Genomic DNA, 27,379 nt, shown 5'->3' on the forward strand with positions numbered 1-27,379 from the left:
CCTGCTGCCTCCCCGGTCCCCAGTGACCGCAGCCGTGAATTTCGGTGCCGGAACACAGTTTCGATTTTCACAAATCCCATACCAATATTTTAATAAAATTACAAATTCGGCCCCCCCACCGGCGACTGCCGTTCCCTTCCCCACCCCCACCGTCACGGAATGATGACGTGGACTACGGCAGTTACAGCGGGAAGGCGAAGCTTCCTCAGTAAAAAGTGCGTTTGAGTGTCAGAATCGTGATTTCGGGGGCTTCTGGGGGCAGCGTCGGTTAGTGGCGGTTAGTGGTTACAATCTATGGAAAGGTTTAGTGAAATTAACCTAACCACGGTCAAACGCCTTTTCGTTGAGGAAACCCAACCGTTTGTTTTCGCAGTTAAATCCGACGGCCGTTAAGGGCTTTAACCGCAGTATGGTTAAATTCCACTTTTGCGTCTATAAAGAGGGCCTAACGTCGGAGCTCCTTCTTTGACTCTGCTCTGCTTTTTCTGCTTTCTCTTCTCAGTTGTCTCAGTTTCTTCGAGAGAGAGAGAGAGAGGCAGAGACGGGAGGGAGAGAAAGCGAGGCAAAGGTAATGGTAATGGCGATGGCGGTGCCTAAGAAGAGGTGGATTTCTCTGTGCTCTTTGCTGCTCGTGGTGTTGGTCGTTGGAGCCATGGCCGGATTGCCAACTGACAGTAATTCCGACTTCAAGTCCGTCTCTCTCTCTCTCTCTCTCTGTACATATTTTCTTACATTTAGGCATAAACTCTGGTTTTGTTTCCTTCTAAGAGTATTCGTCAAATTATGTCATCGGTTGTCGGTTTTCTGTTCGACTGGAAGTTCATTCTTCCTGTTGCATTTTTTGTTTCGGGAATAGTTTTTTCTTTCGTTTAACCTCTGTTATAATACTTGACGAAATCGAATCTGAATTACAGATTTTCTTCGTTTTTCCAGCTAAGTATCGAGGTTCATAACAATCTATGTTCTACTCTTGATTAGTTTTTTGTGTCGAAATTCATAATTTTCTCTGCATTCTTTCGCGATAGTTTCGGTACAAAAAGAGAAAAATTAATGGTGTTGGATAACGGATTTCTTTGTTTTAAGCCATGAATCTGAGCGCATTGTTTGAGAAATTGGTCTGCATTTACTTTTCTCCGCACCTCATTCATGGGCCATCTGGAAAAGCTATGCAGTTCTCTGTTCCTTTACTTTTTCTCTGAGACTCAGGACCACTCATGTTCTGAAACACTACTAAATTAGCAATGTAGAGAGAGAGGGAGAGAGGGTTGCTGGAGATTTAATGGTGTTCAACGAGGTTAAGCTTCCGTTTCTCTTCTGCGCAGGAATGCTGAAACAGAGCAGTTACAGAGCTCGAACAACTCCTCAATGGCCGACGCAAGGTCAGTAAAAAAGTTACTCAGTAGGAGCTCTACCCCCAAGCTTTTTTCTCCAACATTCTTGCAACATTTCATGAATTCACACCCGTCCGTTTGTCTCTACGAGAATCTCCTACCGTTTGATCTGTTATCATACCTTCATCCGAACTCTACAACAAACTCGGCGGCCGTTGGGATTCCAAATTCCCACAGATCTGGCTCGTTTATTCCGTTACTTGTTCTTTCTGGCAAACCTAAACCCCTTATCGGTTCTTCTGACTCCCAACTCCTCTTCTAAGTTTCCCTAATTACCCTCACCAAAACCTCTTGATCTCTTTAGTCCCTCTTATTTTCAGGCAATCCAGATGGATTTTCCTGTCATTTCAGCCCCCGATGCAAAACAATGCCCACCGACGAGTCGCGTCGGCCTCTCTCTTGCTAGCTTTTTCTCTATCTTCAATATTAGTTTTCAGTTGGATTATTTTTATTACTCTCTCTCTCTCTCTCTCTCTGTACGATCACTTTTTTACGGTTTTAACGGTACACGATCGGTATGCCTCGGCCTTGAGCCGTGTACTTGTACAATTACGAAAATAGCCTTCTAGTCAAAGTTCTGTTTTCTTATATTTCGTTACCCAAAATGGATTCACTGAAGACTCTGCTGAAAGTGCTTCTGATTGTCCACAGATTCTTTTCTTTTTGTTATTTCAATATGGCTCATGATTCTCTTAATTAAAACTCATTTGTTTTATTTTGAAAAATTAGATAATCAATTGAATGCATTTTCAAACAAGTAGATGCTAAGAAACTAAACTCGAATAACTTTACGGTTCTGCTTTCTGCACATTGATTGCCGGGAAATTTATTCGTCGTTGGAGTATTGTGGTTGATGTTGGGCTGTGCAGAATTTAATGGGTTTCTTGCCGTTTTAGGTTGGAGGAGGTAGGAGCTTTGAATGAGCATGCGGTCGATGACCCAGAGGCTGTTGCTGCCATGGTTGAGACGTGGGTCTCTCTCTCTCTCTCTCTCCCCCCCCCCCCCCCCCCCGGCCCCAATTTTAATCTTATCTTCATAAATGATTGTTATAAACCCATAAAAGGAAAACGGACCACTGAAATCTACATATATAGAGGATGTAATTAGGATGAAAGACTCGATCCTATTTTATTTATTCATTAGCAGAGAAAAATCAATGATAATTGCTCATAATTACACACACACACATTTTACTGATGATGTTTATATAAGAATACCATTTTTGAATAATGAGAGCTTTTGATTTATAACGAGAATGGTGGTTCGGGTAGAGGTAAGTTTTCTTGGTCCTTGTAGTTACCACATTTTGATATTCAACCTACCATACCCACATTATACATCATAACCCCACTAGCACCTTTCGTTTGGAGAAATGACCAAAAGTCTCCATATGATATCTTTTATGAACATAATTAAGAGACATTACTGATGAAGTTCAGTAGCATTAGAAAAAGATAAAAAGTTGAGCTATCACATTAAACTAGGTGTTGAATCTAGATTTACTTTGGTCATTGTGCAGTTGACTGTTGTTAAGAGTTGTAATTACCTTATTTTGACCTGTAAAATTTATATTAAACTCTATTTATACGTTAACCGTGCACGTATATGTACAATAATAATAGCAATATTACTAATAAGAACTATAGACATGTCATGATAGGGATACATAGACATTATTTATCTGTCCATGAAAAGACCAAATTGGCCTTCTCAGAAATGACAAAATACAGTCCCGATGGGGTACCCCACAGATAAATCCAATAGGCTTGCCCGTTATGCCCGAAACATTGAAAGCGATAGGTGTGGGAACTTGATGCAGATTAATAACATCCACCGACACTCGGTAGATAATAAATTTCATCTCATATTGGAAAGGCTAGAGCCGTGCGAGAGGAAATTTGCTCCCTCATTCTGTAGGACAAACTTTTGGTGAATACATGATATGACCTGAATAAGTTGAACATAATGATACGATAGGGCTACTGTTGTAATTAAAATCCACCATGATGGGTTGTTTTTTACAGTGCTGTAAAACAAATAAAATTCACATTGACTAATGCAAATTAGAAGAGTGGGTATCGATGCTAATATTAGATCTTGGAGGCACCCCGTAATTGTAATGCCTGGTATGAATGACAATGCCGCTATAACTCGACCAACAATTTCTTTTGATTGAGCAGGACCATTAGGAACAGCACTGAGAGGAGGAAGCTGGGCTTTTTCTCTTGTGGAACAGGCAATCCCATTGATGACTGCTGGCGCTGCGACGGGAACTGGCAGCGCAACCGCAAGCGCCTCGCTGACTGTGGCATTGGCTTTGGGCGAAACGCCATTGGGGGCCGCGATGGTCGCTTCTATGTGGTCACCGATCCTAGCGACGATGACCCCGTCAACCCTAGGCCAGGCACTCTCCGTCACGCTGTCATTCAAGAGGAACCTCTATGGATTGTGTTCAAGCGTGATATGGTCATACAGTTGAAGCAGGAGCTCATAATGAACAGCTTCAAGACTATCGATGGCCGTGGATCCAATGTCCACATCGCCAATGGAGGCTGCATTACAATTCAGTTTGTTACCAATATTATAGTCCATGGCCTTCACATCCATGACTGTAAGCCCACTGGGAATGCAATGGTCAGGAGCTCCCCCTCTCATTTTGGCTGGAGAACAATGGCTGATGGGGATGCCATTTCCATTTTCGGGTCCAGCCATATATGGGTTGATCACAACTCGCTCTCTCATTGTGCTGATGGCCTTGTGGATGCTGTGATGGGTTCCACTGCCATTACCATTTCCAACAACCATTTTGCCCACCACAATGAGGTGTGTTTTCTGCAAAAATCTCCCATTAAAATGTCTGGTTTTGTTTGGTCCTTTTCTTGTGAGAAGGTTAATAATATATGTTTCTTCTTCTACCTAAAAAAAGGTGATGCTTTTGGGTCATAGTGATTCCTATGTCAGAGACAAACAGATGCAAGTCACCATTGCCTATAATCATTTTGGAGAGGGTCTTATCCAGAGGATGCCAAGGTATATATATACCTATATATATAGGTTAAGTTTGTAATGTGTTCACTTCAGCAACTGAGACGAATGGAATTTATGAAAAATGCAGGTGTAGGCATGGGTATTTTCATGTGGTAAACAATGACTATACTCACTGGGAGATGTATGCAATTGGTGGAAGTGCCAGCCCCACCATCAACAGCCAGGGTAACAGATACCTTGCTCCACCCAATCCATTTGCAAAGGAGGTATCCTACATCCCGAATCTTGATCCCATTTTATTTCCACCTATGGTCGATGAAGAAATAAATTGAATTGACAGAGAAACTGACATGTTAGATGTTCTGATGATCATTGTTTATTTTCTTGGTTTGTGCAGGTGACAAAAAGAGTGGAGACAGCCGCAAGTCAATGGAAGGGTTGGAACTGGAGGTCAGAGGGTGACCTGCTTCTCAATGGGGCCTATTTCACTCCATCCGGAGCTGGAGCCTCAGCCAGCTATGCTAGAGCTTCAAGTTTGAGCGCCAAGCCTTCTTCCATGGTTGCCTCCATGACTACTGGTGCAGGTCCTCTTGGCTGCCGCAGAGGCCGCCAGTGCTAGTATCATCAGTCCATATTACTCAAGAACAAGACAAGAAAACAAAACCACCCCCAAAAAAAGAGAGTCCATTTTTAGGGTTCCAGTTTTACTATTATATTGCAGCGTTTCATATCCAATGTTGCACCATTGTTTGTCCCTCATTCGATGTGTTTTCTTCACCTTTGACAAGTGTACATTTTACACATGTCATCAAATTATCCCACAAATCACCCTTTGTTCCAACTTATCCTGCCATTGTTGCCCGCGCAACCTCGGCCTGCTTCAACTGAAAAATACAATTTGGCATTCTAGGAGCAGGTGCTGAAGCGTTGTTCATTTCTTTCTTTTCTTCATTTTTGTCAATTTTTGAAGTCTCTCCTAACCCCCATTCACTCTGTCTACTCATGTCATGTCCCCTGTCACTCTTCTTTAGTTCTCTTCATATTGTGTTGGCTTCTGGTTTATGGGAATTACCGAATTGTACTTGTGGGGTTTCTTCTTTCTTTTTTTTCTTTTTTATGTGGTTTTTGTTTCTCTCTTGTGCCTTTTACTTTTCTTCTTGAGTCTTACAAGATACAGTGTGAATGTCAAAACTTTTGAGTAATGCAAGAAAAAAGCTTTTGGTGATAGATGATGATGCATGGCACTACGGTTAGGTAGGTCCCCATGGGCCTTTTCCCTTTCATTCCCTTTCCCTTTTATTTGGCTCTGTCATTGTCAATGGAAGCAATCCTGTCCTCTTGGCCGTGCAATGTGGGTATGGTATGGTTATGTATTAGTTCATCTGCTCCCCTGCTTTCATTTCTTTTTTAACTTTTTTTTTTTTCCTACGGTGATTATTATCTCATGTGCACCAACCAAGAAACAGCATTACCTCACATGATTACTGTCGGTTATTCTTGGCCCTAGATCAAAATGACAATTGTTGAAACTTTGCAATTTTTCCAATTCCAAATTGATGAATGAGATCAGGATTAGCATAGGATGCTGATCTTCTTCACATTCCACTATAGGGTGGGTATCTTCTTCCTCTGGAATAAAACGTACAATAATAAAAGTGGGAGAACGGAGGAAAGAGGCTGTTGGTTAGGCGACTTCCTCGACGAGACATGGACTCTTCATGTGAGTTCACTAAACAATAACATGTCAAGTTTTTATCTTGTTATGTAAGTCCAGTACGTAAATTTTTTAACTCGTTAATCATTTTATTTATGTTTTTTAATTTTTGTGAGACCCTTATCATAACTCAATCAGAGAAGACGCAAAAAATGTGGATGATGCCTAATCATCAGTGTCTTAAGGATTAGGAGGACAAATGAAATGGGTAACCAACCAACCCGATGTGGCTACAAAATGGACATGAAAGGAGGCAGGCAAAAAGGGAGGAAGCAGCATTCATAGCAGGGCATGTGGGGTGAGGGGGCCCATAAAGGCATGTGAGGGAGGCACTGCTCTCCTACTCCAACTCCCACACCATTAGAGAGAGAGAGAGAGAGAGAGAGAGAGAGAGTGAGAGGCCAAGCCCAGCACCCACCTTAATTGCCACTTCAAGGCCCATCCATCCATCCGTCAGCTTGCTTGCGCATGTTACGCCCCACTAGTACTCTCTTCTCTTGGGTCTGTTAAAACCTAACTGCAGCAGCAGCAGCAGCAGCTGCCGTCACTATCATGGTTGGCTCCCTTTAATTTGTCCACTTTTGGTGGGGGGTCGCCATTACACCCTTTCCAGGCATATTTCATATTTATAAGTAAATCTATTTCCGTCACTCTACTGTTTGTGCCTTTAACCATTATAGCAACTAGCGGCAGCCAATCATTCTAACAGACCATGCCTGATTTCACGTACCCGAATTACCTCAGCCGCAGTTGCTAGCAGACAGCCAGTGTGAAACTTGTAAAATCAAATTCATGTACCCAACTTCATGCAGTGAAATAAAAGATTGATAAGAAGTTGTTGGCTCGAACGACAACAGACTTTCTGCACTAACCTATAGCGTCTCATCCATTATTAGTCTTTTGGTGCTTTGTTCTAAAGAGGGGCTGGGCTCAAGCGCAGCAGAGCCACTCCTTGTGTTTTGTCGGTTGAGAGAAACTGTACTGCCCTTCTCCGCTTAAGGGACAAATGTTAGAAATGGTATGTCGGTTGAGAGAAACGGTACTGCCCTTCTCCGCTTAAGGGACAAATGTTAGAAATGGTAAAAAACCAAGCTATGGAGCCACATATGAACAAATGTGTCGTACTAAATTTACTGCTGAACGTGCCTCCAATGATTAATAAGTTAATTCACTGGCGAACATGCATCCAGTGGTTACACAAATCACATGTGAGATTTTTGTACTTTTGGCATGGCAACAATCTTTAGTTCTATTCCATTTCCATATGTAAAAGATGCTTACAAGAAAAAGTTTTCTTTGCCCTAATCAGGCATAGGAAATCCATTATGAAATATCCATTCAAGTCTTCTCTCTTTTGGCTATTCCTACAAAGTGGACGTTAAGGGAAAAACATTCCCCGAAAATCTTTCCAGTGCTTGGAGAGAGTAAAATAGAAGCAGTGCAGTGAAAAGATCCGATTCATTCTTAAATAGAGAGGTCTGTCTGGAAAGTGTACCCGGTCTCAGCAAAATGAGACCTCACCTGCGCAAGAGCTCTGGAGCGGTGGGAAATCTTGTTCTTTTCTTCTTTGGGCATCTCAGCATAACTTCATCAAGCAGCCAAATACAACACAGTTAGTGCTTAGTATTAGCATTAGCAAACAGAGCATACCACAATTCAAATGAGGATTACGTTTGATTATAGCCATCGGGTTGAAAGATCGGATCCCACCCAAAATCATTGGGCCCTCTTGCAGGAACTATCTTCCCCTAATGTGAACCATAAATGGGATGTCAGTAGGACTACTAATTTAAGCAGGGGGGAGTAGTAAAGGTTGCATTCTTATCCTTTTTCATTCACTGGTTCTTTGTGTTCCAAGTACGGTTTTCCCCTTTTCAGAACTAAAAAATGTGTAAAAGTAACAGATCACGGATGAGAAAAGATAATTATGTAGCAAAGGTCATGCTAATTTAAATGCAAATGTGCAAGAGCAAAGGGTGAAGAAAGAACTACAAGAAGCATTCAGCACAAATAGGAAACTTGGTCAAAAACCGAACACACCTTCTTCCAGGTGACATTATGTTATTTGGTTGACAGTGCTCAACTAACTTCATCAATGAAAGGGTCCTTTATTCTGCCCTAAAATGGTTCAGGATGGAAATCATATCAAGTAATTCCACTAGTAAATTAGCACCCCGGTTATGGGGTAAATACAACACAGAATTCTACTATTAATTAGAAGAGAAGGGAAGATGCACAGATGGCTTGAGGGAAAGAGAGGAGTTGGGAAAGTACTATTCTACAATTCTTTTTCTTCGTTGAAAGGAAACACTAGATAGAGAAGATAAAGAGAACAAACTGTATATAAGAGAAGCTACTCAACCATATCACAGGACATTGCATAAGGAAGACACTCATACCGCATGATCAACAAAAAAAGTTAAAAAGTAAAACCCCTCTAACCCAAAAGAAAAATTCTATGTTTTATCTAGTTCCAGTGAAACTATTCTACAAGTAGGGAGCAAAGGAACAAAAACAATAACATATCAAGCCTAAATCCCATTATGTGGAGTTGACTATATGAATTATAGTTTTTCGATCATTTTTATCTCTGCCTTTTTTTTTGTGGCATTCCTCTTACTCTCTCTCTTTGTTAAAGACTTGTTTTGTTACATCCTCTCATAACGGGAACCTCTAGTAGTCTTCGTTTCACATGACTAAACTATCTTAATTGTGTCTTAGACACCTTATCTTCAATAGGAGTCAATCCAACGTTATTACAAATAACATAATGTCACGCACCTAGGTTTAACCTAAGGCTTAGAAAGGACTTTGGAAGAAATCAGGGGAGAGAGGACAAATGGAGGGAGGAACAAAACAGAACGAGAGAGAGAATAGAGAGAATTGAGGAAGAACATAGGAGATCGAGAGAGAGAATTGTAGAGAGAGATAACAGAAATTCATATCATCATTCTACTATCCTATTCTCTAACTAATATAGCCTATTTACAGGCTGTCTAGGCTTTCAATTATTAGAACAACTGAAAGGTACAAATAGGGAAAGTAGCAAAGTATGACAACTAACTAATACGTGTAATATACTATGACTAATATACTTTTGGGGTCGTGACAATCCCCCCTCCTTGAGAGGTTTCTTGTTCCCAAGAAACTATAACTGTGCCATTGTTTCTTCATCCAATTCCCGTTTTCACTATCTGGTTCATCCTTCGCCTTTTCTTATTCTTCTCTCTTCTTTGGCCTCTTTTTCTTTCTCCTTCTTGGTTTTATCTTATGGATAAAAGAGGAAACAACATCTCCTTGTTCAGCAAGTAGTTCAAACTCTCTTGAAGTACCTGCTTTACTTACCTTTGCTAAAAACCAGCACCAAATCCTCTGCATCGACAAGTGCTAAGATATCTGCAATATCCCACAGATGCAATAATTGAGAAGCGTAGAGTAGCTTCAAGTACTCAGACAAAAGATGTCCAAAAACAACAGCACAAGGATTTGTTGTAACACCAAGGCCAACAACTCATCCATCCATCTCCAATGAATTCCTTGGTGGTGCCTATAAGATCACCAAAGTCTTTTGCCAGATGTTGACACTTTTTAACTTTTTTTCCCTCCTCTCTGGTTCTATTCTGTAGATCCTCAAATACTAGCTTTGCATTGTCATCAGACATTGGAGGAGTACCTATTTCTTCAAGGAAAACAAACTTAAAATCTTCAAAATCCAAAGTTGATGTGTCTATCTTTTCCCAAATTCACAATATCTTTTACTTCCTAATCTCCAACAGACATCTCCTCAATTGGTGTCACGTTGATTTTCCCAGCAAATGCCATTCCTTCCTTGGCATCCGGTATTACCTGGTCCAATTCAGCTGATTCATTAGCTTTTTGCAAACTGAAGGTAATAGGTAGGATTCCCGCTTCTGCCGGAATCGGTTCTGCAGTGGATCATGAAAGAAGTTCCACGTAGGCTGATCTGAAATTTTTTTGACATCAGAATTAGTAAGTCATGTGGTTGAGGTTAGCAAGTGTTTCGCCTATTTTATTGCATTCTTCCTAGATTCCTTTTCTTGTTGCGGTGCCTGATTCCTTGATTCCTTTTATTGTTGTGGCACTTTCTGCTCGATAGCAACTCGCCTCCACCTGAATCTGTCCTAAGCCTATTTCCAGATTGTCCAGGCTGGTTTCCAATTGTTTCATCAGATTTTCTCCTTCCATCTCCACTGCTTGCCTCATGCAGACAGTCACCTAAGATCAGAATCAACCTCCTCAATCAATCATTTCTGTATCAGCTAGCTCGCCAGAAATCACTTGGCTGTGCTTCAATTAACAGCCAAGAAACAGCCTATAAGTATTGCTTGGATCTGCTTCAGAAGTTGCTTCTAGGAGTCGCCTAGATCTGAATTACTTCAGAAGTTGCTTCTAGAAGTCGCCTAGATCTGAATTACAGCTATGATGCGCCTGAATTTGAGCTGAGAATTGCTTTGCTCTGCTTTGCCTTCAATCTGAACCTTGATCCGCTGCTAGGAACTGATCACAGCCAAGAATCATTGGCTTTGATGCCATATGTCATGCACCTAGGATTAACCTAGGGTTTAGAAAGGACTTCGGAGGAAATTGGGAGAGAGAGAACAGAATGGAGGGAGAAACAAAACAGAAATAGATAGAGAACAGAGAGCATTGGGGAAAAACAGAGGAGATAGAGAGAGAGAATTGTAGAGAGAGATGACAGAAATTCAGATTATCATTCCACTATCCTATTCTCTAACTAATTTAGCCTATTTATAGGCCGTCTAGGCTTTCAATTATTAGAACTGAAAGATACAAACATGGAAAGCAGGAAAGTACAATAACTAACTAATACATGTACTATACTATGACTAATATATCCTTGGGGTCGTGACACATAATTTTTAATTATTACGCTCAAGGGTAAGTAAATATGATTTTGATGATAACAAAAATATTTTTATTATATAAATATATTTTTTTCTCATACAAAAAAATATATTTATTTTGAATTAAAAGTGCACAAAGAGTAATTTATTTTGAATTAAAGATGGATTGTCTTTAGACATATTTTTTTATTTTGATCATTTATATCTCAAAAGTTTATGTTTAAATTTTTATTTCTTGATAAATGCATTTCTTATTTATGCAAAAAGTATATTTATTTTGAATTAAAAGAGAATTGCTTTTAAACTTGTTTTCTCTTTCTCATACAAAAAGTAAATTTATTTTGAATTAAATAGAATTAGTTTTAAATATGTTTTCTCTTACTCATGCAAAAAGTAAATTTATTTTGAATTAAAAGAGAATTGCTTTTAGACATGTTTTCTTGTTTTAATAATTTATGTCTCAAAAATTTACATTTGAATTTTCAAATTTTGAATTAAAGGAGAATTGTTTTTAGACATGTTTTCTCTTACTCATGCAAAAAGTAAATTTATTTTGAATTAAAAGAGAATTGCTTTTAGACATGTTTTCTTGTTTTAATCATTTATGTCTCAAAAGCTTATATTTGAATTTTCAAATCTTGATTTCTCATGCAAAAAGTAAATTTATTTTGAATTAAAGGTGAGACATATTTTCTTATTGTTTGAGAAAGCCTAAACATTTTTTGAATTTCAAATTTCATATTAATCTTTTCTTTAATGGCTAGTGTGTTTAGAAGATGTATATATATAGGGTAAGTATGGAGGTTCAAGATAGAACAAATTTGATAGAGCATTCAAACAAGAGTGAGAAGGTTCGAAGTGCTGGAAGTGTACTGGCTGGTGGAATTCTCAACCGTTGGTGACTTATTTGTAATTGTCTCTAGTTGTAAGTTTGTTATTTTTACTCACTTGTTGTGTGAGGGGATTGTATTTGCTAGTAATGTGCTAGTGGTTCTTGCTTAGGTAAGGGATTACATGTTGGTTCTAGCTACAATTAAAAGCTAGTGTTGATTCTCCCTAATGGAATCTCAAACTAAGTATTGAGAGAGGATTAGGCTTTTTAGAGCCGAACCTCTATAAATTTCTCTTGTTCTGTATGGTTGTGTGATTTTACTAATTTCAATCCTACTACAATTATCACATATTAAGATCACAAATTTAAGAGTTTTCAAAAGAGCTAAAATTATTAATTTTTTAAAAACCCAATTCACCCCCCTCTTGGGTATTTTTCTGGGCAACACTAATGTTACCATTTCTTGTATGGTTGCACATCTATTGTAACATCCTCACCTTTGTCACATTCATATTTTGCTCATTTTGGTGCTTTACTTCCTAACATTTTATACCATATAAAAAGTTAGTCTTACAGTTGTTTTATAAAACTTTTTTTTTAGTTTTAATAAAATTTTACTATCACATAAAACATCGAATGCCTTTCTTAATTTTATAGATAATATCCTCAGTAATCTCCTCATTTTTTTTTTTTGCTTAGGTATCTCATTTTTTTTTTTTGGAACAATTCATCTAACATATCTGAACTGATCTTTTTTTGGGATGACTTGATCTTCAAGTTTTGTAAAATCATGCACACTTATATTTGTACTAAACTTGTGTTCCATGTGTTTGGTTTTCAATCTACTTAAACTTAAAACCTTTAGATTCTAAAATGTTTCTTCATATCCCGACTTAAGTATTCCCACCTTTTTTAATCAAATCTACCAACACAATATTATCTGCATATAGCATACACTAAGATATCTCTGAGTCCATCCATTGCTAGGGAAAAGAGATAAAGGCTTAATGTAGATGTTTGATACAATCTAATTATAGTTGATCAAGCCTCATTATCTCTCATACACATGTTCTAACACATGTTTTTGCTCCATGATGTCTTTAATAGCACGTACATAAACAATTTGGAATCTTTTCTTCTTTAAAACCATAAGACTTATCTATAAACTTTGTCATAAGCCTTTTCTAAATCTATAAATATCATATGTAAATTCTTTTATTTATCTCTAATATCTTTTGCATTAGGCAGCTTAGCAAGTATATAGATTCAATAATTAAACTACTAGGCATGAAACCAAATTGGCCTTCAGACACATGGATTTCTCTGATTAATCTTTCCTTAAATCTTTCCTCAGACACATGGATTTCTTTTATAGCGTGTCTCATCCGCTTGGTTCTTTTATAATTTTCACAACTTTGAACATCTCCTCTATTCTTATAAATAGACACTAGAATGCTTCTCTTCCACTTGTCCAACATCCTTTTTTATTAAGGATCACATTAAATAATTTTTTGTAATAGGAAGATGCCCCCTTCTCCCATGCATTTTCATGCTTCCACGAGGATATTATTTGTTCCAACTACTTTACTACTGAACACGTACTTCTTATCTTCTTCAAATTTACTAAGATACCCCAATATAACACTTGTTTTTCTATCTTCATGAAATAAATTTGAGAAATGCCCTCTCCATCTCTTCTTCACTGCATCCTCTTTTGCAAGTACTTTTTTATTTTCATCTTTTATACATTTCACTTGGCCCAAATCCCTCCTTGTTCATTCTCTTGCCTTAGCTAGTGTCTATGTGTGTGTATCTATTTCCATTGTTGTCTATCAAGTCATTGGTATAATTTTTTATAAGCTTTTTAACTTTGTTTCACTGACTACCTTGTTTTTTTGGCCACAATATATCTCTTTAGATTTTCTTCAATACGACATTTATGAAAAGTCCTATGATAAGCTCTCCTAGTTTTTGATGTTCTCTTGTACCTCTTCATTCCACCACCAAGACTCTTTTCAATTTGGGACTTTTCCCTTTGACTTTCCTAGAGTCATTTTGTTGTATTTTGAATAATAGTAGCCATTTCGATCTATATTTGGTTAGCCTCTCCTACAAGCCAATCTCTTCCAGCACACCCTTTTTCTTTAAAAATAACTTGTTTTTCCACTTGGAAGCAAAGGAAAGAGAGGAAAACTAGGAAGACTAACTTTGTTGTGGTCCAATCTAATCCACCTAATTGTGCACCTAAAAAGAAAAAAAATATATTAACCTCTTACTTGCCCATTCATTCTCTTCAAACAAATCATCATGAGGGAATACATGAAAAAGAGAAAAAAGAAAAAAAAAAAGGAAATACCTTGACATATTCAAATGAACCAAAAGATGGTCTGCCTGCATCATTCCATTTTAATAGACCATGACTTACCTTCCTCAAGTTTCCAACACTCCTACCAAATAAAGGAATCTACCCTTCTGAATATTTTCCTTTTATCCTTAAACAAAAAACTAAAGAACTTCTGCTCAAGATACCCACACAAAATGTAAGAGCATTTTCTATGGGACAAATCCATCCTAGCATTTGTTTCAAGTATTCAATTTATCAATTACTCATAACTAGTATGAACCAATGCCATGTTTCTAGGGATAATTTAACTGCAAAATAATCAATGAAGTTAGAACTGAAACTTTGAATTTCATATTAGAAGAGGATCTCAGTAGCCTGCAAGTTCCCAAAATGGGCTACCTGCATTTCTAAACCAACAACACCATTTAAAATTTGCATGTACCAAAACAGAAAAAGTTTATTGAATCTTGTTCTTTGCCATTTTAGTTTTATAATGCTTTGGAAGCATAATCTGGTCTCATAAACAAATGATCCATTATAAATGATTTCAACAGGAAGTGCCTTCATTATTCCAATAACAAGAGCAAAATGGTACCGGAGTTTTTCCCGTAAAAGTAATTGGCTCAATGTCTGGTCCAAGTGCAAGAGAAAATACACACATTGCATATGCTGATTTGTCCGCATATCCCAACAACAAATTGTTAAGACCTGGATGAAATGACGAGATGTTATAAAAAAACAGAAGAGGGAGCCATAAATGTGAATTATTGAAGAAAAAAAAAATCCAGATTAAGAAAGCAAAGTAACTCGAACAACCTTCATGACCAATCTTCTGCAAAAACCACTTGCTGGTTGGTTTAATTTTCCAATTTGACATCCACAGGAAAGTAAAAATAAGAGGGAAGTTAGGACCATGTACAGGAGATGAGTAACAGCTTTAAGGGAGCCGATATTCAAAATTAAATCAGGAGGAGTTATAGGTTCTTAACATTTGTTTGATGTATTCAAGAATAAGAGAATTAACACAACAATTTTCATTATGGGTAACAAGCAACTGATCCTAAGAGATGTTCTCAAACTCTTAACATCTGTTGAGATCAATTAATGTATTCAAGATTCTTTTTTTTTTTTTTTTTTGCACTCCATAGGATCATTGCAAATATTTCTTTTGCAGGTGTTTATGCGTTTGACAGGATTCTCAATCTATTTCTGTGAAAATGTTGATTTTTTCATAATAAGTTTATTAAATAGAGCACATCCTTGAGTTTTTTTAACAAAAAGAAATGGTTTAAAAATCTTGGAGAACTGTTGTTGCAACAAAAAAACATTGCAGTAGTCATAATCCATACGTGAATTACAAAATTCAGTTGAAATAATAAAAATGGCCAATTGGGCGGCATTTGGTAGCAGTACTATAGGTAGTTTCATCATGTGACAGCAACACACGGTCACTCTTTTCCTAGAAAATTTTAAGAAAGTAATCAACCTGAGAATCCAACTTAGAAATTCTAATGGGATAACCTCTTCTGTAACAATTTTTTTATGGGCGTTCCATAAAGCTGTAACGGTAAATTTCTATTTTGATTAGAGCAGTAAGTACTAATTATTACTAAATACAGCTCAATCCAAACACCTCATGTGAATGTCAAGAAAAATTTTCCCCCAATCCCGAATCATATTTCTTTAAAGGAAGAGCAGCATGCTTTATGAGGATAGTTGACTCAATTACACAATGCTCTATTGTTCAAACTCCAGTATTAGAACAAGTTACAATTTTGATACAAATTATGAGCCAAAAGAAAAAGAAAAGAAAAAAACAGAAGAGAACAACAAATATGCGTCACCAACTGCGAGATAAGTAGAGCTTTTAATGTAAAGAGAAGAAAGCTTCACCTCAAGTGAATGACAAGAATTAAGCAAAGAACTTACATGTAAGGCCCTGGAAACAGTGTAAGATATCAAACGGTCACAATCCAGCACCAGCGTCCAGAGAGAGATTGTGAAGTTAATTAATAAACAAATCCCCATGGAATTACCTGGAAGACCCTTAAGGGCATTGAAACAGAGGCAGGTATCTTCCACCAAAACTGGCCCATTCACCTTACCAAGAGGAAGGAGTAAAAAACTTAGAACTTTATCTTTCTCTATCTCTATACCTAACATGGATAGAAATGATAAGAAAATTGCAGAAGCGGGCGGAGAAAGAGAAACCTCTTTTGCAGCCAAACGAGCCTTTTCTTTGGAGATATCTTCAGGCTCCCCTTGTAGTTCCGGGACTGTAGCAAAAAAGGCCAAAATGTCGATATTCAGAACAGAGACTATGCATCTAGAGAGAGAAGACCAAGTACAGAGAGAGAGAGAGAGAGTACGATCGAGTTTGAGGGACTGAAAGGGAATGGACTGGCCCAGGATAGCTCGAACCTCTTCGAGCTTCTTGGCGTTTCCGGTCACAAACGTCACAGGACGCGACAGCACGAGCCCCGAACCAGCTGCCCTAGCCGCCGCAGCCGCCATTTTTCCCGCAACTTTTCCTCAGTTCCTCGGAAAATCACAAACTTTCGCGGAAAATTCAGCCCCCGGGAAGGATTCTTTCGACAAGCAGCGGGACGGAACTGTTCGGCTGACAGCGGCGATATAAGCGTTTGGGAGATGGCTCAAAAAATGGGTCCAAGCCCAAAGCAGAACTCATGAGGCCCAGAGACTAATGGCCCACTACCTCGCCCTCGGCCCGATTGTTGTGGGCCTCGGGCTGCCATTTGGACGTCCGAACAAGTTCTCCGGCCCAAAATTTCCCTATAAAACAATAGAACAACTCAGTCTCGAGTGCTTTACGTATGCATTTGGTCCCATCTTTATGTCTTCTCACTGGTCACTACTGCCTAGGGTTAGCCAATAGAACAAAAGAAAGGCTTAGCTGATTGATTGGGTGTTGTTTGAATTCTGCCCAACTGGCACATGAACCCTCATTAAAATTGTCATTAATTAATGGATTTGACTTGGGTTTTTGCAAGAATAATGCCACGTAATCAGAACCCAAAAAAAGAAAAATGTGTTTGGAGCCTTATGGGCATTGAAATAAGAGACCCCATTGCCCTCAAAGTTGGATTCCTGTGTTTAATGTCAGTATATTATGCATATAAAAAGGGATGGAAGAAGTGAGGGGAGGGCTGGTGTGGTGTGGTCTGGTCCCATTGTATGTAGGGGTCCCCTAAACACACACAAATAATATTCCTAGAAATCGGAGTTGGGATTGTATTATTATTATTATTTATAGTAAATTAATATAATATGAACAATTTGAAAGATGATGAAGGGAGAGGTGTGGGGATGGGTTTGGTTAAGGTGACGGCAGCCAAAACGTGGATAGATTCCATTGGGGCAGTTCCCAAAGGCAGCCTCCTCATTTTAGGGGCGACTCTGTCTCTGGGCCGCGCCCGCCGCTTGCCTTTTCTTTTTCTTTTGGACTCTTATCTACCCCAGAACCCAAACCAGAGCCCGAACCCGAACCCGAACCCGCCGCATTATATCTAAATTAATAATTATTTTTTAAATATATATATATATATAATTATTGGTGACACAAATTAGATTCTATAACAACTCTCTCTCTCTCTCTCTCTCAATTAAATAAATTTGAAATTGGAAATTCAAGTGAGCATAAGGTCGGACATGACATGGAATCGATGGTAAAGATAGACACACTTAGCTTTAGTATTAAATAATATTAGAATAAAGAAGAGAAGCCCACAAAATCCAATATTAAAATGGAAAGGGGGCAATTAGTGGGAAGAAAGTTAGGATTCCGGTTGTCACGTGACAGTGCCCTAAAATCAGGACTCTGTTGTCAAAAGCTAGCTCCCACTCACTCTGCTTACCTCCAAAATCCTCACATTATATATATATATATATAGTTTTTTTAGTTTATGGGCAATTTGGAGAATGAAGGTGTGTGGTAGGGGTGGGGGCCTGTCTATCCTCTTCTCTCTGACCCTTTCTTCTTCTTTCTTGCCCCATCTTTTCATGTTAATTAGGGTTGCCCCACCATTTAGAGGGTCCTACCCGTGGGATAGAGCTTTCTAGCCGTGGGATCAACCCATCTCCCCCCAATTGACATCATCAAGTAAGCAAGAAATCTCAGTTCAGTTCAAGTCTTAACCACATCAATTTTTGTGATGAATGGGAGGTAGCTAGCTATCTAGCTAGACACACCAATTCATGTAATTAAGTGATTAATTCCACCCTAAAGTCCAAATTCCTAATGCTTTAATAATGTAATCAAGAAAAGACTTTTTTTTTTTTTTTAATTTGATTAAAGGATGCCCTAAGCACGAGCTCACGTGATACGTGCGTGCCCATGCCAATGCCATGCTCAAGTTAACTAATTAAGAAGATAAGGTATCTGCTCTCATGCGCAAGGTACTACTGCATGTAGCAGCAGGCTTCCGAGACAAGCAATCTATGTTTCTACTAGTACTCTTTGGACGTCGTAGCTTCAAGATGGTATAAATATTCATGCAAAATAATAGTATTTAGGAGTCCAGTCCAGTGAATAGGTGTAGAACCAGACATCAGTAAATTGGGAATCCTGTGATTCCACGAATACTAAATTAAAAAGCAGAAAGGGTACGTAGCAGCAGGATGACAGAAGGGTCCACTCCACAGAGCTTGATGTGGCATCTCCATGGCGTGCCAGAGATAGATAGATAGATGGATAGAGAGAGTTCGTGTTTGGGTTCGGTGGGTTCGATCGCTTCATTCATTTAAATATATATTTAAAAGAAGAGAAAGCACCACTGACTTGGGGCTGGAGCTTAACTGCTCCCACATATTTCCCTCCGTGATCCATCTCTTCTTCTTCTTCTTCTTCTTCTGCTTCTTCCTAATTATAAACAAGTTTCAGAAAAACAAGCTCCAATCAAACAATATTATTTATAAACAACGGATTCCCCCCTATTTATGTGTATATAAACCCGTTTTCATTTCATAGACAGCTGTGTTTGCTTCCCTCCGTGCGCGTGATCCAATTCCTGATCTTTTCATATATAATAATCCATCCCCCTGATTCCGCAACCCTAGATAGAGAGAGAGAGAGAGAGAGAGAGAGGTATCCTAGTTGGTAGTGGTGATGGTGGGTGGATGGCGGTGGTGATGGTGGTGGTGGTGGTGGTGGTGTGGCAGCAGGAACAGCTAGCCGGCGATGATTTCTATGTATTCCTTCCTTAATTTGGCCCCATTTCTTTATCTTACTTTTGTCTGCAATCTCGTCTCTTTCTCAGCTTTCTTAATTGCAAGAAAAAATTGAGTCCAAAGCAAGCAAGCAAACCCAGAGACCAAGTTAGAAACAGCAGCAAAACCCATATGCATGATGCAAACCCGAGAAGAAAGTTTTGGAAATTGAGGCAAATGTCGATGCCCAGTTCGAGGCAACAATCCTACCACTCCTACTACTTCTTCCCCATTTCCAACCACTTTCTCCTCATCTCCTTCACCGCCGCCACCCTCCTCTCTACCCTTTTCCTCGCCGCCGCCGCCGCCAACCACCAGGAAGCTTCCGCGCTCCTCTCATGGCTCCACACCTCGCCTTCTTTGTCTTCTTTCCCGGACTGGAACGTTCTCGACCCCAACCCATGCAACTGGACATGCATCACGTGCAATGTCCAAGGCTTCGTCTCCGAAATCAACATCCATTCCATTCCCCTTCAGCTTCCATTGCCGTCCAATCTCTCTGCTTCGTTTCCACATCTCCGGAAGCTCGTCATTTCCGGCGCCAATCTCACCGGAACCATCCCCGACGACATCGGCGGAAGTAGCGAACTGACAGTCATTGACCTCAGCTCAAACAGCCTCGTTGGCACCATTCCGCCCAGCATCGGCGAGCTGAAAAAGGTTGAAGACTTGATCTTGAATTCCAACCAGTTAACGGGGAAAATACCGGCCGAGCTCGGCCAATGCGGCAGCCTCAAGAATCTTCTTCTCTTCGACAACCGGCTCGGCGGCGCCATTCCGCCGGACTTGGGCCAGTTATCGAGATTGGAAGTCCTCCGCGCCGGAGGCAACAATGACATCGCCGGGAAACTTCCCGACGATCTCGGAAACTGCGGCAACTTGACGGTTCTTGGCCTGGCGGACACCAAGATTTCCGGCCCGATTCCCGCTGAATTCGGCCGGCTCGGCAAGCTTCAGACTTTGTCCATTTACACCTCAATGTTGTCCGGTGAGATTCCGGCTGAATTAGGTAACTGTTCGGAGCTGGTGAACTTGTATTTATACGAAAATAGCCTCTCCGGTTCGATTCCAAGGGAGCTCGGAAAGCTCCGGAAGCTCGAAAAATTGCTGCTATGGCAGAACAATCTTGTTGGGATCATTCCCGATGAGATTGGCAACTGCACTAGCTTGACAATGATTGATCTTTCTTTGAATTCATTATCTGGGTTGATTCCTGAATCTTTTGGTGGGCTTATAGAGCTTGAAGAGCTTATGCTTAGTAACAACAATGTCTCTGGTTCAATCCCTTGGGTTCTCGCAAATGCCACAAATCTATTGCAGCTTCAACTCGATACCAACCAGATCTCGGGCTTGATCCCGCCTGAAATCGGGATGTTGTCAAATCTTCTAGTGTTCTTCGCCTGGCAAAACCAGCTTGAAGGAAGCATACCTTCAAGTTTGGCCAGTTGTAGCAGCCTCCAGGCCTTGGATTTGTCGCACAATTCGCTCACTGGAAGCATCCCTCCTGGATTGTTTCAGCTAAGAAACCTCACGAAGCTTCTGCTGATTGACAATGATATTTCTGGAACAATACCAGAAGAGATTGGAAACTGTAGCTCTCTTGTGAGGCTCAGGATTGGAAACAACCGTATTGCGGGTCAGATTCCGAAAGAAATTGGGGGCTTAAAGAGCTTAAACTTCCTTGATTTGTCTGGAAATCGGCTTTTGGGGGCAGTGCCGGATGAGATTGGGAGTTGCACGGAGTTGCAAATGGTAGACCTGAGCAATAACACACTAAAAGGTCCCCTGCCTAGTTCGTTGTCATCACTGTCTGACCTCCAAGTTTTGGATGTTTCGAGCAACCAATTCTCGGGTCCAATTCCTGCAAGTTTTGGCCGTCTTGTTTCATTGATCAAGCTGATCCTGGGCAAGAATTCGTTCATTGGATCGATACCTCCATCGATTGGACGCTGTTCGAGCCTCCAGTTGCTTGATCTTAGCAGCAATGGACTCACAGGCAATATCCCGGTCGAGCTATGTAGGATAGAGGCCCTTGAAATTGCTCTAAACCTCAGCTGCAATGGACTTACTGGGCCAATCCCTACTCAGATATCTGCACTCGAGAAGCTTTCGATACTAGATCTTTCACACAATAAGCTTGAGGGGAATTTGAGTGCCCTAGCTGGGCTGGTTAATCTTGTATCGCTCAACATCTCCAACAACAATTTCACCGGTTATCTGCCCGACAACAAGCTCTTCCGCCAGTTACCAAGCAGTGATTTGGCTGGAAACCAAGGTTTATGCTCTGTTGGTGGGGATTCATGCTTCATAAGCGATGTTGCGGGGACAGGAGTGGGAAAAGGTGGAAATGGCATTAAGAGATCGAGGAGGCTTAAGCTAGCACTTGCATTGCTGATCACTTTGACAATTGCAATGGTGGTTATGGGATTAGTTGCAGTGATTCGAGCACGGAGGACTATTAGAGGGGACGATGAGTCGGAGATGGGAGAGCCATGGCCCTGGCACTTCACCCCATTCCAGAAGCTGAATTTCTCTGTAGAGCAAGTGTTGAGATGTCTAGTTGATTCTAATGTAATTGGGAAAGGCTGTTCTGGGGTTGTTTATCGCGCTGACATGGACAACGGCGAGGTTATTGCAGTCAAGAAACTTTGGCCACTGACCATGGCTACAGCCAACGGTTGCAACGATGAAAAGTGTGCAGTTCGCGATTCATTCTCGGCAGAGGTGAAAACTCTTGGTTCGATTCGCCACAAGAACATTGTTAGATTCCTGGGCTGTTGTTGGAATCGAAACATGCGACTTCTCATGTATGATTATATGCCTAATGGCAGCTTAGGTAGTCTCCTACATGAGAGAAATGGAAGCCCTCTGGAGTGGGAACTGAGATACCAAATTCTGCTCGGGGCAGCGCAAGGCCTCGCGTATCTACACCATGACTGTGTCCCTCCCATTGTTCATAGGGACATCAAGGCCAACAATATCCTCATTGGTCTTGAATTCGAGCCTTACATCGCAGACTTTGGCCTAGCTAAGCTCGTCGATGATGCTGATATTGCTCGCTCCTCCAACACAGTTGCAGGCTCCTACGGGTATATTGCTCCTGGTAAATTTTCCATCTCCCCATTTTTACACACAAGTTGTGTAGCTTGCATTAAATATCTTCCATTTTAACCTACCCAAATGCGAATTTGAACATCATCTGTTGTTGAAATGTTTGCATGAACAGAATGTTTTTAAGATTTGATTGAAACAATGTCCTCACACCCTTCACTCTGTTTACACAACCTTGGCAAGTGATTTCCAATGATATTATTCAAATTGTTGTCCCAAGAAGGATCTTAGGAACACAAATTATACCCAACCTAGCAATCTAGTTACTAATTTTGGCTACTATGCCCTTCAGAGTATGGCTACATGATGAAGATCACAGAAAAGAGCGACGTGTATAGCTACGGCGTAGTTGTATTGGAGGTGTTGACGGGGAAGCAGCCGATTGATCCAACAATACCGGATGGCCTCCATGTGGCTGATTGGGTGAGGCAGAAGAGGGGGGGAATAGAAGTTCTTGATCCAAGCTTACTGTCCCGGCCAGAGCCAGAGATTGAGGAGATGATGCAGGCGCTAGGCATTGCCCTACTGTGCGTGAATTCGTGCCCGGATGAAAGGCCCACGATGAAAGATGTGGCGGCGATGCTGAAAGAAATCAAACACGAAAGAGAGGAGTATGCAAAGGTTGACATGCTCCTGAAGGGCTCCCCAGCCACCGCTGTGGACGCCCAAGAAAGTAATAAGAGCAGCTCTAACATTGGGGTTCCAGCAACATCCTCCTCCTCATCAGTAGCACAGGCAATCATGCATAATCTGTACCCAAAGAGCAACAACACAAGCTTCTCTGCCTCCTCATTGCTCTACTCATCATCATCCTCCAATGCCAAGGTGGGGGGGTTCAAGTAGTGATGCAATATAGCAGCTAAAAGGGCATTAATTTGAAGGAGTTTGCAATTTTATTAGTCTATTCAGTTGGAGATTTCTTTGTTTTGAGTTTGATCATCATGTAAAGAAGGGGACAGTTGATATTTGTTGCCACGGATGTGGAGAAATGCAAATGAAAGCCAGCATATACAACTATGGCTTTTGCACTATCTGTCTGTCTGTCTTTCTATCTGCCTGCCAGACACCAAACAATGTTTCTAATACGTAAGAATGTTCAATATATAACTTTGTACTAGTTTTACCTATCAGCAGTTCATCACAAGAATATATCATACGTTTCATAGAATAAAGTTTGAAAAACTCATCAACAGATTCTCACACCCATTAAATTATTTAGTAATAAGTCTTACATTTACACGTCACTTAGGTTAAAAAGCCACTAAATTTCACAATTACTGTACTGTGTCCATAGTGTCTATCTACATCGTATCAAAAGAAGGAAAAGGGAAATACAAGACAGACTATCATTGAATCCTTTTTGTGGAAAACAGCAGCATCCATTCAATGGAGAGAGCAAACTTGTGGCTGGGGATAGATAAGAATCTCTGATCAGCTGTTCTCACAAAAAAGCAAGTGCATGCATCAGATGGCTAAGTCTGAAAGATCATGTGATGATTTGACCTCTGCACCTCAATCGACAATGGCACCCCACACTGCTGCCCCTCCCCCCATTTGGGTAAAAAAAATGAATTAAACCCACGATATTTACACCCTTAAATTTATTATTTATATTTTAACTTATATTTTGAGTATTGAAATATGAGCACCCAAGTGAATAGAGTCAAAAGAATTGATTCTCTCATTTGAAAGGCGCAGCGTTCCTTTCCAAGACATATCAGACTGCTTTGCTCGCTACCTCTTTCAGGGCCAGAGCTTTGAGCTTTTCTTGGTGGAAAGGGACAGTGAAAAGGGCGCCATTATTGTGCTTTGGTGACCTCAAGTGTTCTATTATCAGTCATTAATGTCAGTATGTACATGCAGAGCAACAGAGGCCTATTGCCCTTGCTTTTAACTTTGTGCAGCGCCAAATAGTTCAGAAAGGACTCTTCATTGGATGGTAATGCTGAAACAATGTAGCTCTCCAAAATGCTATCCAATCATTTAGTTTTTAGGCTTTTAGTCAGTGACAAATATCATTAAAAACATTGTACTTTGTTGTCTAGAACCTTGTTGCTATGATGCATCGATTGGTGATAAATGAATTTAGGAGAAAGATTAACAAATTCAGTATGTTTCTTCCTTTGGCCAGAGACAGATTAAGAAACTTTTATCCCCCTCTTGCAATACATCGGAGAAAGGAAAATGGGTGCACATCCTTATCAGGGTAAAGGTGTCAAATTTAAATCCAAGTACATGAGTGGCTTTTTAGCACTCTTGGAGACTAACCATTCATTTGTAATGAGCCGCATGCACGTGTCATATTCTCAATTACTTGCCACCCACGGAGTCCTTGATCTTTTCAGAAGCCGCCTTAACCAAACCCACTGCTGAATCTGTGATGTTTTCTGCAGTCTCGGATGCCTTCTCACTCACCTCTTTCGTCATCTTAATCACCTGATCAGCTCCGTTTAAGATTCCATTAGTCACTAGTACTTACTACTTAACAAGAACGAATTAAATTAAGCTGCATTACTGTCCCTAAAATGATATAAAATCGTACACTTTGAGTAGCAGTACTGGCAGTGTCTCTAATCAACTCACTTGTCCTCCTCACTTCCTTGGCCCCCTCTTTAACTGCCTCTGCAGCTTCAGTTATCTTCTCACATTCTACCGCCGACTCTTTATCAGACTTCCCCTGTCAAACAAGTCATCAATTGCATGAAGTTCACAAACATTAGGAAACATTTCACCAGCAAGTCTGCAACCCAACTCATTTGATGACTCAGGCTCAAATGGGTTAGGGTTTAGATGAAATTTAGTTGAGAAAGCTCAATCAAAGGGGCTCAAATTAATTAGGTTTAAGGGTAAAACTTAGGAATGGCATCAAACCCAACTAACTGGTGGGGGGAAGGCAAAGTCTCCTAATACACACGAAGTATTGTTTGAGATCTTGAGAGAGTTGGAAAGAAGTAACCTTTTGCAGAGCTCTGGTAGAGGTGACAAAAAGCCTAGGACTCCGACCACCGCCGGCTCTTCCCAATACGTAATCGGAAAATCTTGCTGCAATCTTCAAATTTGCCATATCTTGCTGTGTGTTCAATTAATTTGCTTCCTCTTGTTCTCAGGGGAACAAATTAAATTAATTAATATTCCGTGGGCTTAATGTTGGGTCATGGGTGGTTAAATTCTTAAACAGAGATCACAGCCACATCCACAGCCACGTGTCATTCATTCAAGGAGACTGACTGCTTCTCCTCTAACGATCCGGGTCTATTGCTTCTTAATCTCTCTTTGCTTTAAATCCCCTTGTTTTGCTAAAAATTAGGCTCATAAATGGTCCTTAATTCGCCCAAATATATTCAATTACAGTTTAGTTTAATTTTTATTTATTAAATATGTATTTTGAAAATTAAATTGACTATTTCTAATTCGGGTCAGACTTATTTTTTACAGTTTGATTTAGTTTTAAAATATTTCATGTCTCGAAATACCAAAAAATAAGTGCAGTTTGGATTAAAAGTGAATATATTCTTTAAAAAATCACTTTATTAGTAAAGTTTCAAATACTAAAATGAATTATTTGCTTATATAATAGAATAAATATGATTAGACCCCGACAATTATTTCAGTGGTATTAAAAATATATTATCTTTTTCAAAGAAATACGAACTTATAATATTCCTTTAGGCTTTAGAGTCAGAATTGGGCTTAGAACTAAAACTTAAAATTTTTAATGGGTTAAATAGAGGAGCTTGGTCTTGGGCTTGGGCTTGGGCTTAAATATTAGGCTTGGCTTTACTTTTATATTATGGTTCTTCTCTTTATGTTTATATATAAATATATATATTTTATTTTTATTAAGTCATCTTATAAATTGTAAAGAGAGATTATCAAAGCTTTATATACATATAGATCTATATTTATATATATATTGTTTTTTATTATCAAAGGCTGGAGATTAATTAATTGGGAGATCTCTCTAATTCACAAATATTAATAACTTAATTCCCCAAATGATAAAGCAAAATTAAACTTACATAGTTTTCAAAATACATCAATACACTAATTATATCACTAAAATTGTCACTATTAAGTATCGAAGCAAGATTTTTATTTAATTTACTAATTATTTTTAATTCAGTACATATAAATGTTATTCAAGTTTAGTTTATTTAATAAATTTCAAGTATAATATTCGTAACAATATAGTGGTTGTAGATCTAAATCCGAATGTGAATTATGATTCGGAGCCCTTTATGAATGGACCGACTCGGGTTCATATAACCCAAATTTATTACAAATTTCATAATGATCGATACATTATTGTTGGATTTGTTTGAATATTGAATACTTTGCAATGTTCATGAATGTGTTGCAATGTACCTTAATACTTTTGGTGTTCTAATATAATTAGGTTCATGCATTACGTTATATATTGTCTCAACATAACCGACATTACGAGATAACACGTAAATACATAAAAAATTGTTTTTGAAGAGACGTTATAAAAGTTGGCTTTCTCGACCAAAGAGTCAGATGTCTATATATATCGCTCTCACTCTTTGCACCAATCAACCCTAGCTAGCTACGTCGGAAGTTCAGTACGTGGTCCTCTCTTCGATCTTCAACCATGGCACCAAAGCAGCTTATACTTTTCACTCTCGCTCTTCTTTTAGCAATATTTGCTGTAGCTCATGGAATAAGGTCCGGCGAGCAAAGCGGGTGGCTCTCCGACGATGATGCTAAGCAATCGGGAGGCAAAGCAGAGTCTCCCAACGCTGCTACCAGTGTCGTCGGTGACCAATTCCACGAAGTGAAAGCCTTTCGACCGACCACTCCCGGCAGCAGCCCTGGCGTAGGCCACCCCCATCCGCCTGCCAAGGCCTCTGAAGGGGATGAGGAAGT

At 39.7% G+C, this 27,379-nt stretch overlaps 4 protein-coding genes across 8 annotated transcripts; 2 read left to right on the top strand and 2 right to left on the bottom strand.

Moving 5' to 3' along the window:
• Positions 1-469: 469 nt before the first annotated feature.
• LOC127799247 (probable pectate lyase 1) lies at positions 470-5,606 on the top strand. Of its 2 annotated transcripts, XM_052333091.1 has the most exons (7): positions 470-690; positions 1,323-1,379; positions 2,288-2,359; positions 3,572-4,214; positions 4,318-4,421; positions 4,507-4,645; positions 4,777-5,606. In XM_052333091.1, exons 1-7 carry the CDS (start codon positions 572-574, stop codon positions 4,996-4,998), a joined length of 1,356 nt encoding a protein of 451 aa, XP_052189051.1. In that variant the 5' UTR covers positions 470-571; the 3' UTR covers positions 4,999-5,606. The 2 variants fall into 2 exon arrangements, with proteins under 2 accessions (XP_052189051.1, XP_052189052.1); XM_052333092.1 differs by lacking the exon at positions 1,323-1,379.
• A 1,606-nt stretch (positions 5,607-7,212) lies between these two features.
• Positions 7,213-16,771, bottom strand: LOC127799248 (inosine triphosphate pyrophosphatase). Of its 4 annotated transcripts, XM_052333093.1 has the most exons (8): positions 16,525-16,770; positions 16,367-16,431; positions 16,192-16,255; positions 16,085-16,094; positions 14,972-15,003; positions 14,751-14,863; positions 7,765-7,841; positions 7,221-7,678 (listed from the first exon to the last, which is right to left on the bottom strand). In XM_052333093.1, exons 1-8 carry the CDS (start codon positions 16,667-16,669, stop codon positions 7,558-7,560), a joined length of 627 nt encoding a protein of 208 aa, XP_052189053.1. In that variant the 5' UTR covers positions 16,670-16,770; the 3' UTR covers positions 7,221-7,557. The 4 variants fall into 4 exon arrangements, with proteins under 4 accessions (XP_052189056.1, XP_052189055.1, XP_052189054.1 ...); XM_052333096.1 differs by lacking the exon at positions 7,765-7,841 and having other exon boundaries at positions 7,213-7,678; positions 14,972-14,987; positions 16,525-16,771; XM_052333095.1 differs by lacking the exons at positions 7,765-7,841; positions 16,085-16,094 and having other exon boundaries at positions 7,213-7,678; positions 16,525-16,771.
• Positions 16,772-18,926: 2,155 nt separating this feature from the next.
• Positions 18,927-23,625, top strand: LOC127800697 (LRR receptor-like serine/threonine-protein kinase RGI1). The gene is made up of 2 exons (XM_052335461.1): positions 18,927-22,484; positions 22,785-23,625. Exons 1-2 carry the CDS (start codon positions 19,514-19,516, stop codon positions 23,333-23,335), a joined length of 3,522 nt encoding a protein of 1,173 aa, XP_052191421.1. The 5' UTR covers positions 18,927-19,513; the 3' UTR covers positions 23,336-23,625.
• Positions 23,626-24,599: 974 nt separating this feature from the next.
• LOC127798716 (uncharacterized) lies at positions 24,600-25,574 on the bottom strand. The gene is made up of 3 exons (XM_052332269.1): positions 25,449-25,574; positions 25,035-25,169; positions 24,600-24,928 (listed from the first exon to the last, which is right to left on the bottom strand). Exons 1-3 carry the CDS (start codon positions 25,554-25,556, stop codon positions 24,803-24,805), a joined length of 369 nt encoding a protein of 122 aa, XP_052188229.1. The 5' UTR covers positions 25,557-25,574; the 3' UTR covers positions 24,600-24,802.
• Between the last annotated feature and the right edge of the window lie 1,805 nt (positions 25,575-27,379).

The sequence above is a fragment of the Diospyros lotus genome, chromosome 4 (assembly GCF_014633365.1).
Source record: "Diospyros lotus cultivar Yz01 chromosome 4, ASM1463336v1, whole genome shotgun sequence".
In the NCBI taxonomy this organism is placed as follows: Eukaryota; Viridiplantae; Streptophyta; class Magnoliopsida; order Ericales; family Ebenaceae; genus Diospyros; species Diospyros lotus.